This window comes from Zingiber officinale, chromosome 9B, assembly GCF_018446385.1.
Source record: "Zingiber officinale cultivar Zhangliang chromosome 9B, Zo_v1.1, whole genome shotgun sequence".
NCBI classification, from domain to species: Eukaryota; Viridiplantae; Streptophyta; class Magnoliopsida; order Zingiberales; family Zingiberaceae; genus Zingiber; species Zingiber officinale.
The window spans coordinates 40,371,337-40,391,152 of NC_056003.1; the positions used below are offsets into that span (position 1 = coordinate 40,371,337).

General features: G+C 35.7%; 2 protein-coding genes, 1 long non-coding RNA gene and 1 pseudogene across 3 annotated transcripts; 1 reads left to right on the forward strand and 3 right to left on the reverse strand.

Moving 5' to 3' along the window:
- Positions 1–4,849: 4,849 nt before the first annotated feature.
- Positions 4,850–6,663, reverse strand: LOC122022472. The gene is made up of 2 exons (XR_006122982.1): positions 6,521–6,663; positions 4,850–6,212 (listed from the first exon to the last, which is right to left on the reverse strand). It is a non-coding gene; the product is annotated as an uncharacterized LOC122022472 (long non-coding RNA).
- LOC122022471 (CLAVATA3/ESR (CLE)-related protein 25-like) lies at positions 5,700–7,301 on the forward strand. Its single transcript, XM_042580490.1, has 2 exons — positions 5,700–6,003; positions 6,610–7,301. The coding sequence occupies exons 1-2, from the start codon at positions 5,795–5,797 to the stop codon at positions 6,647–6,649; spliced, it is 249 nt and encodes an 82-aa protein (XP_042436424.1). The 5' UTR covers positions 5,700–5,794; the 3' UTR covers positions 6,650–7,301.
- Positions 7,302–11,780: 4,479 nt separating this feature from the next.
- LOC122022958 lies at positions 11,781–13,428 on the reverse strand (annotated as a pseudogene).
- Positions 13,429–16,239: 2,811 nt separating this feature from the next.
- On the reverse strand, positions 16,240–17,205 carry LOC122022959. The gene has a single exon (XM_042581060.1). The coding sequence runs from the start codon at positions 17,203–17,205 to the stop codon at positions 16,240–16,242; it is 966 nt and encodes a 321-aa protein (XP_042436994.1).
- Positions 17,206–19,816: the final 2,611 nt, after the last annotated feature.

The following is a 19,816-nucleotide window of genomic DNA, read 5'->3' on the forward strand; positions in this document are numbered from 1 at the left end:
GTCAGCCAAAAGACACGCTTAATGTAGGAATTTGGTACCCTAGAACAACTAGTTTTGAACTCATTAGTTACTCTGACTCAGACTATACCGGCTATAAATTAGATCAAAAAAGAACAAGTGGTGGATGTCAATTCCTTGGATCATTACTTGTCAACTGGTTTAGTAGAAAACAACATTGTGTTACTCTATCTACCACTAAAACAGAGTACATAGCTATGGAGGAATGTGTAGTATAGTTACGATGATGCATACTTTAAAATATTTTAACCTAAACTATAAAAATATTTATTTATAACATTAGTTTAATCAACCTAACCAAAAATTCAGTACATCACTCAAGAACTAAACATATTGAAATTAAACATCATTTTATCCGAGATCATGTTGCTAAAGGAGACATTGAACTCAACTATGTTGAGTCCAAGTTAAATCTAGATGACATCTTTACCAAATCACTCCTTGAATCTGAATTTAGCAATTTACGTCGATAGTTAGGAATATGCACAATAGACTAGAACTTGCTTCACTTTTATCTACAACTTTTCAAATTCTAGGTAAATTCCTTAATTAAGTTTTCTCAAAATCCCTAGTTTGCTTGGTTTTCAAAACTATTATGGATTTAGCCTAGGACTTCCCCTAGAAATCATGATCCTATAGTTTTAGGCAACCACACCTCACGAGCACACTAAACTCACCTTGTTTGTGTATTCAAAAATATAGAATAGTATGACATTCTTAGAATTTTGCCTAGACTTCAGATTCTTATGTCAGTGCATCAAAATAAGTCTAGACGTTAAATACCAAAGTTCGTTGATCAAGTTAAGTAGTCCATCTTAGTGAATAACTAGCTGAATTAACATACTTAACTTGACTAACCAAGTAAACGCTACTATCTTTTGATAGTTAGTTAGTGACTAAAGGTTAAACATAAGGATAATTTTTTGATGAATATTATTTTCAAAGTAATATCATATTAAGGGGGAGAATATGTTTGAATAGCTTAATAATATTTTGAAATTTAGAAGACTTCTTTGAAAATACTTTGAAAAATATTTTATAAAATTCATGTAGAGTTTTATGGTTTGAAAATAGTTTGCAAAGTTTTTGAAAAATGTTCTTGAACATATTTGAAAATTTTATTCAAAAACTTACCTTAAAATCGCTTTGTAAAACCCTTGTGAAATGCTTTTCATAATTTTTAACTTTGTTAAACTTTGTTTTGAAAAATATTTTACAAATGTTTCCAAACTTAATGTGCTTAATTTCTTTAAAAATTGGTTTACAAGATACCTACAAATCTTCTGAAAAATATTTTTTAAAAGCACCTCATTTTTCTAAAAAATGTGTTTTAAATTATTTTGAAAATTACTCTAGAAAAATCTTAACAAAGGCTTTACAAAAACAAAAAAAAAAAGTGTATTACAAAATACTTGTCAAATTTTATACTTGAAAAATACTTTACAAATGTCTTTCAAAACATGCCTTGAAAGCTCCCTTCCATTTGAAAATATCTTTTAATTCTGGAATTTACTTTGAAAAAAAAAACCTTGCCATTTCCTTTTAACCTTTGAAAATTATTTTGAAAATCATCCTCTTTATATAGACCTGAACTTTTATGCAAAAATTTTATTTAACTTTAAAATATTTGCTAGATTTGCTCATTTAATCTATTTACGTGTTTCACACTTTCTCTTACTTAGTAGCATATTTTTTTGATGAATGTTAAAGGGGGGGAGTATGGATTTAAGTAATAAATACTAAGGAAAATCTAAAAAACTTAACTCTAAAATGATCAAGAGAATAAAATAAAAAATCAAAATCAATTAATTTCTCTTAAATTATTTTTCATATTGCTATTTCATGGTGTATTATTTTTCTAACTTTAACCTAGGTTGTTAGTGCATCAAAAAGAGAGAGATTATTAGTGCAGTTGGCACTAATGATAAAACCTAAGTTTTGATGAATGACAAGTAGATTCCTTTTAATGCAGATTATTAGTGCAGGTTCCTCTTAATCTAATCTCTTTACCAAGTGTGCAGGACTTGACTGGTCTGATACCAGGCTGAAATCTAGCTAAATCTGGAGGACCTGATAGCTAGTGTAGAAGCCCATATATGTTAAAGAGTGATTCGATATCTGACGGGAAGTCTGGCTAAGTCTGCAAGACTTGAAAGTTGGCCGAAGTCCAGTTGGGTCTGCGGACTTGATAACTGGTGGAAAGGCCTGGTGGACCAAGGTAGAGTCAAGTGATTCTACAGGGTAAGTAAGGTAAGTCACTAGAGGAGAGTGTTATAGTGAGGACAAGTCCCAAATATGGACTTTAGGCGCAGGTCCAATTTTGGAAACTTAAATTGAGATCATGACTAGATCCTGGTCTCAAGAAGATAGGGTCTAATTAATAATACTATTTTATTATTGTACTAACTCCATTTTGTAGGTTATACTTTATTTTTAGACTAACATATTTTTGTAGGAGTTAAAAAGAAAAATCAGCCTTGGTGAACATTGTTCAAGGCGCCTCCTAGTCGATTGGAGGCGCCCAGGGCAGTGGCACGAAGGTGCCTCCTATGCGAGTGGAGGCACCTCGGATGCTGGTCAAAGACTCTGCGTAGGAGGGCACAGAGGCGGCTTAAGCTTGGCGTTGGAGGCGCCTTGGAAGAGCTTTGAAGGCGTCCTCCAGAGAATAAAAATTGAAGGTTGCGAAGCTTATCGTGACCAAGGTTTTTAGGATCAAGTTTCCACTTGGAAGCGCCCTAGACGAGGTTTGGAGGTGCCCTAAACAGCCTATAAAAGAAGGGTTTGGCCAAGCATTCTACACAACTCACTTACAAGTTCAATACACAACTCTTCGAGTTTCTAGCTGCTCTGACTTCGTCCTTTTGTTGTGCTACAATGCTACTATGCCTGACTACAGCTGAGAAGCCGTCCAACACTAAGCTCGATCCAATTTTCATCAAAGTGTTGGATAACGAAGTTTTTTTGTACTTAATTACTGCATAAAGAAAAGTGTAGCATATTACACTTGTCCTCATTTTTCTATTGTACTTGATTCCCTCTTCCAACAGTTCTAGAAGAGAATTATAGTGGATTGCCTGTTGATATGATCCGAGGGATCATGGGTCTTAGAGTACGAGTCACCGAAGGTTTCGAACCAAGTAACCAATCGAGTTCTTATTCTTTTTCATTCTGTTTCTATATTTTCTACTGCGTACTCATTTTATAAAATCGAAAAAAATAAGGGTGTGTTTAGTACGCGCGTTTTCCATTTTCATTTTCTGAAAAATACGCGTTTTCTGAAAAATGGTGTTTGGTTTGCGTTTTTCGTGCTTGTTTTCTATAAAAGTAGCTAGCATTTTCTAGAAAAACAGAAAATGATAAAAAGTCATTTTCTGTTTTCTAGAAAACACGCATTTTCCAGAAAATAAAAATGAAAAACGCGCATACCAAACACACCCTAAATTTTCTAAAACCACATGATTCACCCCCCCCTCCCCCCACACACACACACACCCTCGCCGCCTCTCATGTATGCAACGGTCCTACAGACCCAACATCTCAAGTTTTTCAAACTCTTAGGTGTATAACATGCCCTGGGTGAGATTGAACCATCATTGCTGCTATGCTTTTTTAAACACTAGATATCCAGATCTTAGAGCTTGACTAATCCTAGGGTAGATGATATGATACCACATTCCATCCACCAAATAAATCTAGTAAATGAGGTGGCCCACAAACCAATAGACTAACATACCAGGATTTCGAGCACTACATGTGTCTAATAAATGCACTACTGGAGAATTAAACTCTCGACGTCGAGATTCAGTTGGCGCACCTCGTTTGACCATCTCAACATGCTCGGGGGCACTGCTATGTGTTATATTGTGGCAAAAGGTGATATAATCCTCACCTTGGGAGCCCTCATAGACCACTCCAAGCACATTAGAAGAGAGTAAATCACGAGAGTCATTCGGAGCAGCCCCTAAGTGAGGGGGCCTAGCACGAGGTAAATTAACCTCATGGTTTAAATATAAGGCCTATTATAGCAACTCCTCATCTGAGTACTAACTCAGCTACTCCCATGGGGCACCAATTTTTCATGATAAGGCAACACTCAAATGCATGTGCCACCGGTAAAAAGGCTAATACGTTTGAAATCCATTGCCTTTCTAGACACTGGGATAGGGTCTGATGACATTGATCAACTTGCGTGAAATAACATGCATTAGAAGGTGATGGTGTAATCAGATGTAACCTCTTTGATGCTTAAGTTATCCCCATAGTAAAGTCGAAAGAGAAAAGAGAGCGTGGAGTGTAGAAAAGACGGAGGAAAAAAATCCTGCAAAGTTTACCTTTTATACAATTGACAAGGAGGGGGTTTGTAAGTAGAGAAGCATGTCGGAGGGACATATTCATAGATAGAATTGATCAGGTCCCCACAGGCATAATCAAATTGGTACTCTGATAGGAGCAAGATTCAAGTCTCTTATCTTTAAGGTTCATTCATTTAGGTAAAAAGCTCCTCCCACCTAAAATATAATTCGATATCATAATTTATCACCCTTTTATAAGTCTTGGGATGGACATGAAAGAGCGCATAGGATAAATATTATCATATTTTGTCACGTAATAGATCGAATTGTCCTGGGTGGGCTAGTTTCCTGTTGCAGCTTGCCCCTTACACACAACCTTCCCTCACCAACATTTCCTCACCATGGCCTATGGGCCTTGACTACGTTGTATATGTTTGGTATCAGACGCCTTGCCAATGAATTTGATTACATAAAAGTGACCATAAATTTCTTAACCAAAACAACATGAGGACTATGAACAACTACATGAGCACCATTACTTATGTGAATATACATCAGTCATCACTGTAATAGAAAAAAATAATTGATAAACCAAATAACATCGAATCTGGGACAATCAGTTCGGGCCCATAAAAATTTTTCACCAGCCACTAAGGCAAATTGGAAAATATTTATAGCAGGCGCCCCAGAAGCCCAATATCTATGGTTGTGTGCACCGTTTGAAAGAAAATTCCTTACAAATGCATCATAGCTAAAGATTGAACCACGAGTGATCACTGAAGTAGAAAAAAATATAGAACTGCTACATTAACGACCCCCACGCGAAGACCTTATGTCGATAAAAGGAGAATCATTAGGAGCACAGGGGATAAATATATGGTGGGACAAACACATATGATCACTCTAATAGAACCCACTACACGAAGGGGTATGGTGGACCCTATTGGCAAGGATGGAGCTACGTTTGTAGCTACCTAGGTTGTAGCCGGGGGCCTAATAGGGGTGAAAAAGAGATTTACATGTGAGGAAAGAAAAAAAAACAAGAGATAGAGAGGCTAGCCCGAGTCGGCATCAGCGGAATGAGGAGGTTAGCCCGGGTGATGACATCGGCATAGCAGAAAGAGGAGGCTAGCTCGGGTAATGACATCGGCATCGGTGGAAAGAGAAGGCTAGCTGGCATTGACATTAGCGCTCAAGGCCCATAGCCTGGGTAAATCACCCCGGCCTGCTCCGCTATTGCCTCTTGGTCCCAAGCAAAGGAGCTCCAAATCAACACTTCACGTTCAGAGCCTGCTTGCTTTTGTTCTCTCCCCTCCACAGTCCCACAAAAGCACTACAGAATCACTTCCAAACTACAAAGATAAAAGAAAAAGATACTAAAGCAGAAAAGGAGAGCAAAGGGATCCCTCAGTATAATAACTTGCACAAACTAGGAAGCCATCCACTGCATCGTTCCTCCTCTGGAGCTCAAGTCGGCAGCAGAGATGGCAAGAGACTTGTGCACTGGCTTGCCATTCCTCTTCTGCATTGCTCTCCTGGTGTCCATGGAAGCGCACTCTGCAGGGGCCAGAGTTGCACTACAGGTGGCTGCTCCGGCTGTGGTTTCAGCAATGGCAAGGCCAGAAAACAACTTGGATCCTTTCTACACTAGCAAGAGGAAAGTTCCTAACGGGCCTGATCCCATTCATAACAGGTACTTTGCATATACAACAACAGAATGTTTCAAGTTTCTTGCCAAGTATGAAGTGTTCTTTTATGAAGTTGGTAATTGCATCACCTTCAAATTTTTGTTCTCGAGGTGTAAACTGTTGTATAGGTTACAAACCAATGACAAAATTCTTGAATTATGACTGATTAAATCTCTGTCCTTCCTCTACCCTCTTCTTGTTGCATTTGTAATTTCTGAAACAAGAATTCTGAAATATTTCAATATTTTATCTGTAAGAAACAAGATGCCATGAAAAGAATAAATAAAGAGAAAAGAGATGAGAACAAAAGAGATGACACACATCGAGAGGTCACAGGTTTTGCATCATTACAGATCATAATTGAAGAGGCAAGTAGAAAATGATTAGCCCTGCATGCAAATGTCCATTATGCAGCATGAACTCCATGGGGATGTCCCATGTGAAGAAAAAGTGCTCAGTGATTCTATCTCCGATCAATCAATTCTTTTCAAAAAGGAAAACAAAACAATCAAATGGTGTCACCTGAATCCAAGAATTGCCTCATCAAACCTTGCCATGCATCTGACCACCATTTTTTTTGCCCTTTCTTTCTTTCTTTCTTTCTTTCTCAGGAGAGCTGGGAAGTCAGGCAGACCTCCTGTTAGAGCTTGAGGATTGAGGACCAGAGACTGACGCATGTAAACTTGGAAATTATGAAAGATGGATTAGAGGATATATACAAACACTCCTGCAACATTAGCCTTAACTTTGCCAAAGTTGTGCTCTTTATCAAGTTCATCATTAAAAGGCGGTGAAGCTTCCATCACACAAGACGATTATCTCAAATATTCTTGAAGAAGGTGACAAGATCTTTAGCAGTTGCTTTACCAAAAGAGAAAGGACGAATGGATGTATCTTGTTTGGAGGAGGAACAGCTGAACAAGGGCAGCAGATGTTGCAGTGGCAGCAAAAGATGTGTTCAATTAAATTTAAACTAACAGTATCTGGTTTGATTTAGTGCATGCTAACTTTTGCTTTTGTTTTCACTTTGGCAGCACTGCTGCTTTGTGTTTCATAAGAACTGCGTTCTGACCGGTCTAAGTTCCAGAGCTTTAAAGCTGCTTAAGACATGGATGGGGAATATGTGTAATCTGGTGGTAATAAGCAGCTAATAGGCAATAGAATAATCCAAGGGATGTGAAAGAAAAAGAAGGGAAGAAAGCTCATGGCATGGCTTCCTTTTATCCTTTATCTTCTTCTTTTCTTGCAGCATTTTGAGCTGACCGAGGAGGTAAAGCGGTGGAAGACCAGGCACTGTAGTGCACTTAACGTCAGAGTTTGGGATGCTCATCTTGTCACTGGACTGGATGAATTCACATAGTTTAATAGGGTTGGGTAAGTTATCATGCAGGCACGGTACTGTCAATGTAATGCTGCAATGCCCCGGCCGGGCCGAGGCTGCGAGCGAACTTCACTGCGAGCACGTTGTTGGGCTTGCAGTGGGCAGCTGCAGGTTTCGCTCCTCGTTGGACACTAATGATGGAGCTCCTTCTATCAATACAAATGGACCTATTGCCTTGTCAGAGGCGCATCGCTCGACTAATCTACACCGTAATATATAGTGGCGATGCCTCTGCGTAGATTAACACTCCGACAACGCTCCTCCAATTTAAATGACGCTTAATCTGAGATTTCAAATTGATCAGAATGATTTGCGTACCTCGATATTAATTTATAAGAGAAATCATAACTGACGATGCCCTCTGAGGGACACTTGATAAGTATAATCACCTTTGCATGCCTACAATTCTCTCGAAATTCCAAACTGTTTAATTTGTTCGTTATGATGGGCATGGTATCAATTAGGAGATTATGATTATTATTATTATTATGATTATTATTATTATTATTATTTTAACCCGGAGGGACTGAATCATATTGAGGATTTAGATCGATCGTCGAGTCGTATGGGGAACTTTGTGACCGAGTCATTCGAGTCGATGAGTCAAGATGCTTAGGATGCCTAATCCCTTGAGACGATGAGTCAAGGCGTTCGGAACGTCGACCAAAGGGTTCCGGGTTTCAATATCTCTGCCAAAAGCAAGTGTCATCCTTTATCAATTCAGCACATGGACTACTTCAGTCATCAGACAAAGTTTTGGTGGTCCTTAATCACATCTAGCCAAAGGGGTTTCCTATTTAATCATTGAAATTATTTCAATATAAGTGAGTGAGAAAATTATATAATATTGTTTCATAGATGATGCGGATTAATTTCGGATGGGCACAAGTCTTTGGAAAAAAAATATCTCTTATTTATAGTCATTTGACAGTCGACTATAAATTGACCCCTGTAATTTATCTCTTTTCATATAATTTAGTTAAGTATTAATATAATATTATTATTAATTATTCTTAATCAAGTATTAATATACAAGGGTAATATTAATACGTTAAAACTAGCATGTAGATCAATTGATAACATAATCTCACAAGTCATGGATATAAAATATTAAGTTGACACATGTGTATATATTAAAGAATATGTACTGAATTGACCCGTCATGAGAATATTTCATGGATCGTTATATGGGGATCATAAACTTTCTTATAATGACTATTGGTATGATTAGTCCTTAGACCTGAAGTCATTACGGTTCCCTACAAAAGGAGTTATATACTTTAGTATCGGCAAACATCACATGTAATAAGGTGGACTATAAAGTTGATTACTGAATATGTAATAAGTTATGCGGAGAGATATAAGTGATGTAGATGGGATCTATCCTTTCCATATAATAGAAGTGATATCTGTGAAACCCTTAATTAAGTAGAACACAAGAATGCATGACCATACTCAAATTAGTTAATATTAGATATTGAGTTTATTTGATTGAGTGTGTCTACTTAGAGATCAAGCACAAAGATTGATAAGAGAATGACACAACCTATTACTCATGGAGCAATCTAGATATCAATGATAGAAAGACCAAATTATATAAGGTAATAGACATAGAAAGGTTAGGTCGAATCTCAACATTCTCGTCACTTGGATAGCAATGATGCATTGCTAGATGTCACTCATTGCATATATATCCAAAATGATTTTAGAAGCATTGCCAACGTTACGAGAACTTATTGGGTCACACATTAAAAAAACATGTTGACTTGGAAATGATTTATTTTAGTTTGACTAAAATATGATAAACCCTAATATTATAGAGTTAAGTCTAATACAAATTAGACTCATTGAGTTAGACTAAGATAAATCCAACCATTGGATTATTGGATTGAGTCTAATCCGAATTAGACTTATTGAATTAGACTCAATCACAAAGAGGATTAATGTTCATGAATAAAGATTAATGTGATATTAATGAAAAGGAGACCAAAAGGTAAAAATCTTTTGTATTCATTGGATGAGTACAAAAGCTATTTTGCAATGCATTTTCGAATAGATGATTTTCTAGTCTTCCCCTTCTCTTGGTAGAACCATCCAAGTTGCTAACAAAATATTGCTTCTTCTCTGAAACTGAGTTCATGCGACGAACGTGGAATGTGTTCATGTGGATACGAAGAGGTGTGGTCATTCAGATCGTGCTAAGATTTGCCGAATCAAAGTTGCTACTAGGATTGTACTATTTATCATTCTATCAAACTTTATATACTTATTTGTATGGATCTATGGAAGAATCAGTTTTTCTATTGCGTATATTTATTTTTTTTCACAAAAGATCCCTACAGATGTCACCAACAAGGCCTGTACGAAAGTTTTTATTATATTTCAGAGGTGTCCTAAAACAATCGCCTTAAATAATATACTATTTAATGGATAGATAAAATCACTATTTGAGTGTACATTCTCTATGTATATGATTTGATCTTAAACTCAATTAATAAAGTGCATAACACAACCTATAGCATGAGAAAAATTATGATTAGATCACAATTAGTGGGTATCTCTTCATGTGTAACTATATACGTAATGAAAGACCCCTAGTCAATGAATTGATGAGACTGGACATTATCAATTATGTAAAACTAGCATATGTTATACTCCTTGGTTTATCCAAGCAGCTGATCCTTAATGGCTAGAAATATTCGAATATTGAAAGTTAACATATGGATGCTAGTTAAGAGTAACTAGTTCATTGGATGTGACATGCTATGAGACTTCATGTAATTCTATACATGTCTATAAAGATCTCATTACAATTTGAGTACAAGTTTCCTTCGAATTGAAGTATTCAAGTCATCTTGATTATGAAGATTTATGCTTCACTACAAAAAAAAAAAAAAAAAACTAAAAGACAACAATTTTTACACATTGTTTATATAGCTAAAAAAGCGTTGTTAAAAACACAGTTAAAAATCCACTCAAAAACAACACTTAAAAAATGTTATCACTTTTTACAAAGACAACACTTTTGCAACGCTTAAAAAATATTATCATTTTTTTACAAAGATAACATTTTTGTAATGCTTAAAACACGTTATTTTTTTTTTTTTTGACAAAAATAATACTTTTACAAAACTTAAAAAGCGTTGTTATTTTTACAAAAAAAAAATTTAATGGATAAAAAAATATTATCTTTTTTAAAATACAACTTTTTAACAAAAGATAAGTTTATTTACAAATAGAAAATATGAATATCCACAAACTTTACCAACATAAAATATGAGTATTCACAAATAAAAAAAATATGAGTATCCACAATATTTTTTAAAATGCAACTATTTAACAATAGATACAACTTCATACAATTCAAATAGAAAATATGTACACATAATTCACAAATTAACTTTGTATTCATGTTAAGTTTATATAAAATAAAAATCCTTCTTGGATTGTATGAAGGGAAATGAACTCACAAAAGTGCATATTTTATCCTTCATAACAAGATCATCATCCACTAAACTTTGCAAAACATCCTTCATTGATGGACTTATGACATTTTTTTTTTGGCCCAACTTCTCAAACTCTTTAACATTGCATCAAAACAAAAGTATGGCATTAGATATTCTCTTACGATAAAACTTAGAAGTTTGAGTTCATATCAAAAACTAGGAAGCAAAGAATTAAGCTTAGCAAAATATTTCTGAAGAACTTTTACTTGAGCAACCTTACAAGAACTATACAATCCAACTAAAACTAAAGGCAAAGAATACAACTGCAATCAACTAGGAAGCAAAGACAACATATAATATTGATTGATTGATCCAATATAGTTTTTGCTTAGAATGACAGATCTAGTAATTTTATCTTCTAATCAATTGCTACTAACAGTCAAATTGAGAGTTCCTTATTATTAGTATGATGATTATGTTAAGAAATGACTGAGAATTTTTGTGATTCTATTCAATTTTACATTTAAGGTATGTTTAAAAAATATGTTTGGATAATATAATCCCTGAAATTCAAACAACCACAACTAATTACTAACTTGTCTATCCGACATCTCAGTTTACCATGTCAAGTATTCAAAGCTTTCTAGGAATAATTTCTTATTGGAAAAGAATTTTAATTCCGTATGTTACAGAAGAAAAATCTAAGGATATATCTTAGATTCCAAGTTCAGTCGTTATGTTTGAATCTGAGTTTACTTCTAATCTCTATTCTTCTGATTTCAAAAAAAACATGGAATATGACAAATTGTTAGAAATGGAATTCTAATTTCATTAAACAGTGAAGATAAAAAAAGGAAAAAAAAAATATGAGTTTGAAATTAATTTAAAAAACAGAAACATACATCATGTTGGAGGGTTTTTTTTAAGGACTTTCATGAACCAGAAATAACAGTTTCTAGAGATACTTCATCAAAAGAAAAGGGGGATGTGACAGACAAGGAGAATCAAACACAACATATATGCATATGATTATACACAATCTAAGTTCATCTGCCTGAAAATATATACAAAAACAAGGTTGACATAAGGTAGTAATATCTACCTCTGCATCCTTTTCAATAGATCCCAGAGAAGTCACAAGTGATTTTATGATAGGCCTGTCGCGAGGTTCATATTGCAAACAATGAGAAGCTAATCGAACCAACTCAGCTCCATCAGCATTTGAGAAGTGCTCCTCTAAACACGAGTCCATCAGTCTGCGAAAATTCTTACTACAGATAAGGTCAAGTGCCTGGAAAGATCAATTCAAGTCTTAGAAGTTGAAAGAAGGAATGACAAGAAAGTATTGCATTATCAAAAGAATATCAGGAGCCATGAGTGATGAGTCACTGTGAAACCTGCCATTGGAAAAAAAAAGGCTACTTAACAAAATCAGACAGACAATTTTTAGGTAGAACATGACATGCGTCTCTGGTCTTAAATAACAAAAGAACTTACATGGCTAGGAGGAATATGCTTCCTACTGAGAAGGTCAAGCAGAAGCGTTCCAAAGCTGTACATGACACTTTCCAGAATCACTCTCCCTGCCAAAATGATCCAAAGAATTAATTAGAATATAGTGCATTAATGGAATTGGAATTCCAATTCCATGAAATTTCATGGTTCAAAACAAGCTATACCTGTTATAAGGTACTCTGGCGGTGTGAAGGCCAAGTTAGTGTTGTAGCTCTTTCCATCTTTGCTATTCTTGATCAGACCAAAGCACGACAATCTGGGATTACCATTATGCAAAATGCAGTGTGTTAGTCATCAAATAACCACAATGTCGAACTAATCGAGGAAGCATTCAGAGCTAGAATAGAACAAATGACACCACCTGGTCAAAGATAACTCTGTAAACATTGAGATCATGGTACAAAGCTCGCCCTCTTGTGCAGCAATACTCGAGTGCCTGGGCAAGGTACAAGGCCACTCTTATCCTCATTGCCCAACTCAAAGAGTGGGTATCCCCTGCCATTTGGATTCCCAGTTTAGGAATTTGACTAAGATTTTGGTCATTAAAGAATAGAAAAGGGTTAGAACTGTGGTACAGTGGAAGAGGTGCTTGGCGAGAGTCTGGCGGGGCATGAACTCAGACACCAGAAGCCTCTCGTCGCCCTCGTAGCAGTAGCGGATAAGATTCGCCAGCCGCTGGCTCTGGAGCTTCCACACCGCCTTCGCTTCTTCCTGCGCCACCCTAACCAGAATTAGAGATCGCCCAAGTAATTAAGAGGTGAAGCGGAAGGGAGAGGAGGTGAGGCGAGGTGAACGAGGAATTGACGGGCGTCAGGCCAAGCGAACTTGTTGAAGCGCTTGATGGCAACATCTTCATCGCTGAGGAAGAAGCGGCCAAGGTACATGACGTTGGACACCTTCTGGCCGTGCTCTGACACGATGTGGTCCGACGAAAAACCCTATGTGGCGGCCCGTAGCTCATCCAACCTGGACTCGGTGAAGCTTTCACTGTCGCCGTCACAGTAAGGGTTTAGTGGAGATGAGTTTTGGCGTTGGATTTTGGCGGTGGCGGAGGAGGTTTCGTGTTGACACTTGAACAAAATTTGCATTGGCGTACAAATATATATTGAAAAACGTTATCTTAAAAAATATAATATCGACAATGCTTAATTAAAAAACACATTATCTTTCATAAAAAATAAAAAAAATAAAGACAACGATTTTAATTAAAAAAAGGCAATACTTTTTTTAAAAATATATTATTGTTTAAATGTTATATAATTCTAATTTTTTTTTATAGTATTTTGACATTTAAGTAAGCATCTTCTTGAAGATTCATCCTAGGATGATTATTGAGTATAAGTCGAATTAAAAGTTGTTTAAATAATCCACTAAGGATTTATCATTTCTTTAATAATGAGACGTATGCTAAACATATAGTATAAGGGACTGGTCACAGAATAAACAGTTCATTCCAAGAAGAGTGTTTGTGATGCAAGTTGAGGAGGCACACTCAAACTTGGTTGGTAAGTTTTAATTTTGGAAATGAAATATTATTCAAGGGAGGAAGAATTGTAATGTCCCGAAACTGGCCATGTATAATAAATAAAACATTTAATTTAAATAAGATAAAATAATGAAAAATGGTAAATAAATAATTGTAACATTTTTGTCTATAATGGAGTAAATATGATTGAATTAATATTAACTTATATGGATATGGGATCTAGTCTTGCGTGACACGTATGAGATTTAAAATAATTAGAATTAAATTTTTTTAACATAGCACCTAGTTTTAATTACAAGTGTCCTTGTCAACCCGTCTCAGGGTCAACACAGAAGAAATAAATCACGGATGACTATTAATCTTTGGAATAGTGATTAGCACATAAGGGTTTGTCGAGATTCGAACCCCAGATCTCATTATGACAACACCTCAAGCGTTAGCCACTAGATCCATCCGAAGAGAGGACAAATCTTCTAGTCCGCAATTCGTGGACCAGGAGATGGTCCATTATTATAGACCGTTGATTTGGATGGATCCTACCAATTTAAAGGTGGACTCCATCCAAATCAATGATCCTTAAACAATAGACCATCTTCTGATCCTTAAATTATGGACAGATCTAGTCCTATCAGAAGGAACATTAAATTATTGAAACATGGACCTAGTTTAATTACGCGAATGATATATATACACGAACAAGCTAGAATTGGAAATAAATATATGACATGGCTAATTAAGTCATGAATAGGATTTAAAATATATGATAATAAATTATTTAATTCTTGAACATATTATGAGCCATAAATAGATTAACTTGGTAATAAATTAGGAAATAACTTTTTTTGGACTTAGTCTTGAAACAACTAATAAATAGGACCTAAGAGAGGAGGCTGCTTTGGAAAAAAAAAAAAATAAGAGAAGATGTCGTCGTCCCTAGCTTAAAGGAGAAAGAGAGATACTAGAGTTTGGTGGTAACGTCTATAGGGTTTGGACACCAAGAAGCACGTTCTATACCTCTTCTTTATATGCATTAAACGGATTGTATATATATTATGTCATTACCATGTTTAAGTGTAAAGAACATATTATGCATCGAGGTTTTTTTTTTTTTTAATGTTGTTTCAGGGTTTACATACGGATAGGGTATGTTAGGGCACCTTGGCTGGAAATTATAGTTGATAGAGGAAGAACCATCAAACCTTTTTTGCTTTTAGTGTTTTTTTATACAATATTTTATCTTTTTTTTTTTTCCCTATCAACTCTGGTTTAGTCTGTACATATACACTACGGCATACATAACTACTATTGCTTATTGTTTGCTTTAAATAGCACGTTGCATGTCTAGTAATATTAATTGCTGCTTGATATTGCTTTCTTTCATGAAACATGCATAACCTAAAATGCTATTAGACTATTCTAATATGATTAAAGAAGTAATATTAATTGCTTATTATTTGCTTTAAAGGGCACATTGCATGTTTAGTAATATTAATTGCTAGTTGTTATTGCTTTCTTTACATTGATAAATTTCATGAAAACATACATAACTTAGGGCATCTCTAATTGTTAAATCTCTCTATAAGCTTTTTTACAATTTTCAATATGCCACATCAACACCACATCAATTGGGAAAAAACCTACTATTTTCTCCACAATCAAAAAACCTCCATGCAACTTTTTTGTGAGTCCTACATTAAAAATCACACATCTTTATTTATTACTTTTTTCATTTAATATCTCTATATAATTTTTACTTAATAATTTATTTAATTCTCATCTTTAATTTAATTTATTTGTAATTTTTAATTAATAAATTAATGAATTTATAATTTATAATTTAATTTATAATTTATAATTTATAATTTCTCATCTTTATTTAATATTTAATTTATAATTTCTCATCTTTATTTAATATATAATTTATGAATTTTAACTTAATTATAGTGATTGCTATTTTTTTTAACTTATCAAATATATTTATTTTCAAAAAAAAAAGATTACATATTTAACCATTCATAAAATAAAATATTATAATTAAATGCTTCACAAAACTAACTTCATCTTTCATTATCTTTCATTGATTATTTTCGTCAAGTGCCCATATATGTTCAACCAAGTCAGCTCGAAGTCGATGATGTATTTCACTGTCACGCAACTCGCAATTTCTCCGGAGGTATTCTTGGAATTCGGGTGTGGAGCCTTGTTTTACCAGCGTCGGATGATTTTCTTCATCTCCCATCCAATTAGATACTACATCTCCTTCATCTTCAATAATCATATTGTGCAAAATAATGCACGTATACATGATATCTCTCAATATATCTCTCGACCAATATCGTACTGGACCTCTGACTATTGCCCAACGAGCTTGGAGAACTCCAAATGCCCGCTCGACATCTTTTCTTGCAGCCTCTTATCTTTCCTTGAACTTTTTTCTCTTTGGATCCTCGGGACATGGAAAACTCTTGACGAAGGTAGCCCAAGTTGGGTAAATCCCATCTGTTAGATAATATCCTTTAGTATATGTCGTGCCATTTATTGTAAAATAAACCTCTGGTGCACCTCCTTCCAAAACTTTGTTGAATAGAGGTGATTCGTAAAGCACATTTATATCATTACGTGATCCCGCAGCTCCAAAAAAAGCATGCCATATCCATAAGTCAGCAGATGCGACTGCTTCAAGCACAATTGTTGGGTGTCCATGATCGCCTCGAGTAAACTGACCTCTCCAAGCGATGGGACAATTTTTCCATTCCCAATGCATACAATCAAGGCTACCCAACATGCCAGGGAAACCATGCCTTCGCTCATGCATTTCAAGTAAATGTTGGGTGTCAGCTGCAGTTGGTCTTCTCAAGTATTGATCCCCAAATACTTCATATACACATTTGCAGAAGTTGATCAAACAGTCAATAGCAGTGGTTTCAGCAAGCCTTAGATATTCATCAGATTGGTCGGCAGGGGCTCCATATGCCAATTGACGGAGAACTGCCGTGCATTTTTGAAGTGGTGACAAGCCCATCCTTCCTGTTGCATCAATTCTCCATTGAAAATACTCTGAATGATTTTGTAATTTTTCGACAATGCCCAAAAATAACTCTCTTCGCATTCGAAATCTTCGTCGAAACATTTCATCAGTATAAACTGGTTGATCAGAGAAGTAATCATTGAAAAGACGAGCATGTCCGACTTCACGCTCCCGATCCAAATATGTTCTCGTATGTGTTCTGCCCGCTAAATAACTCATTCCTACTTCCATCAACATTTGGTGTTGTTGCATAAGCATTAGCATGAATCTTTCATCAGCATCATCCGTCAGTTCATCACGTAAGAATTGACAGATCCTATTGCTTCTAGCTAGATTGTCGTCGTTTGACATTAAAATGATAGGATCAAATGAGAAGTTTGGATGAGCAATAAAAAGATAAGAAGCAGCAATGGCTTCTTATCTTTAAAAATATGAATGGAAAAGATAAGAGAAGCAGAAGTTTGAATGGAAAAGATAAGAAGTTCATCACTTATAAATAGTAAAAAATTTAAAAATTAAATAAAATAAATATACTAATGTAAATATAGCAACAGATAGTTGTTAAAATTTATTTATACTAACATTGTAAATTGAAGTAGCAACGGCTAAAATAATTTTTTTTTAAAAAAATATTTTTTAATTATTTAAAAAGAAGTCAACATGCACTATTATTTCTCAATGATTGATAACTCCATCCCCAAGAGAAAAAAGCAGGTTTGATATTTTAAACCTGCTCTTAAAATAAAAACCTCAAACCTTATCTCTCCACTCATTAGAGCTTTTTTATTTTTACAAACCTTTTAAAAAGCTTGCATTGGAGATGCCCTTAGTATGCTATTTAGACTATTCGGACATGATTAAAGTAGTAATATTAATTGCTTATTATTTGTTTTAAACGGCACGTTGCATGTTTAGTAATATTAATTGCTTGTTGTTATTGCTTTCTCTACATTGATAACCTTATAAGTGCTTGTTAATTTCATATTCTTAGGGCTTAACATACTATGAAACTAATCATGTTTGGTAACCTTCTAAATATAAGTTAGTTTTAGGATCCTTAGGGCTTAACATGCTACGAAAGTAATCATGTTTGGTAACCTTGTAAGTATAAGTTAGTTTTCGGATCCCTAGGGCTTAACATGCTATGAAAGTAATCAAGTTTGATAACCTTTCAAGTATATGTTAGTTTCGAATTCTTAGGGTTTAACATGCTATGAAAGTAATCATATTTGATAACCTTAGCTTGTAAGTACATATTAGTGTCGGATTCTTAGGGCTTAGCATTCTTGAAAATACTTAGGTTTGATAACCTTGCAAGTACATCTAAAGTTTGGTCCTTTAAGTTCAACATGCTATAACATTGATGATGTTTGATAACCATGTAGTATAGGTAAGTTTTGGATTATAGGGTTTGATATGATAAGCACTCGATCGTGTTTTGGTAACTTTATAATACATGTTAGGTTCGGATCTAAGGTTAGGATGCTATGCACTCGATCATGTTTTGACAACTTAGCATATTAGTTAAATTTTGGTCTGTATGGGTTAGTACGCGATGAACTCAATCATGTTCTTAGTAACTTAGTGTGCTAGATTAGTTCATTAGTTATGAATATGTATGTGATGGAATTTATGATAATATGCCATGTGTATGAACTTGTAAACAATTACTATAGGGTTCAAAACTTATGTTTGTGCATGATATGGATCTTATAATAAAATATCATGTGCGCATGTATGCGATTAAGTAAATGATTAACATGTACACAAGTTGTTGGTGGCAAGTATATTCATGAATGAGTGGAGTTATAAACCAGGAACCTAAGCCTGAGGACCTTGCCAATGAACATGCACGAGTAAGGGGTTTTCGTTTTGAGGTTCAGACCCCTATAGGTCAGTTATGTGTTAGGACCAAAAAGTAGCTAGGGGGGGTGAATAGCTTCGCGTGTGCTCGTCGAGCTTCGTTGCTTGTTTCTTCAAAGTGATGCGCAGCGGAATACAAAGAAACAAACTATAACAATGCTAACAATATGATTTTACTTGGTATCCACCTCACAAGAGGTGACTAGTCCAAGGATCCACGCACACACACACCTCCACTAATAAACACTCCTTTTCAGTAACTACCGAAGGCGGAGAAGCCCTACAAGACTCTCAATACAAGTAGAAGAAAGGGTAGTAAAGAATAAGCAAAAGCTTACAAGAGATGCAGTAAAAACCCTAGCTTCTTCTTCTTCTCGTTGCAACTCGCCTCTTGACTTGGATGAACCTCCAAGAACCTTCAAGAACTGGCGGTGAGGAGCTTAGAGAGTGCTGGGGAGGAGCTGTGATGAATCTGGAATGAATCGGTGAAGAGATGCCGAAGGAAATGAACGCCTGCGGCTTAAATCGACGCTAACGGTCGAATCCCGATCGATTGGAATGCTCCCAATCGATCGGGGAGGCTTTGGATCGATCCAGAGCGCCTCTGTGCTCTGGAAAAACTTCTGGATCGATCCACGGATCGATCCAGCGCTTATCGCGCGAAGCAGCAGCGTCCCAATCGATCCACTGATCGATTGGGACCTCTGGATCGATCCACCGATCGATCCAGAGGGGTTCTGTTCGCGGGGACTCACCGGATCGATCGGTGGATCGATCCAGATCTTCTGGATCGATCCACTGATCGATCCAGATCTGCTGGATCGATCCACGGATCAATCCAAACCTGCTGGATCAATCCACGGATCAATCCAAACCTGCTGGATCAATCGGCTGATCAATCCAGATCTTGGTTTTTGCCTAAAACCAAGTCCAAAGCCCCCTAAACCAACATCTAGTCAACCATGACTTGTTGGTACATAAGACCTAGCATCCGGTCACCCTTGACCAGCTAGGACTCTCTCACCAAGTGTCTGGTCAATCCCTTTGACCCACTTGGACTTTTCTCTTCTTGCCAAGTATCCGGTCACTCCCTAAGACC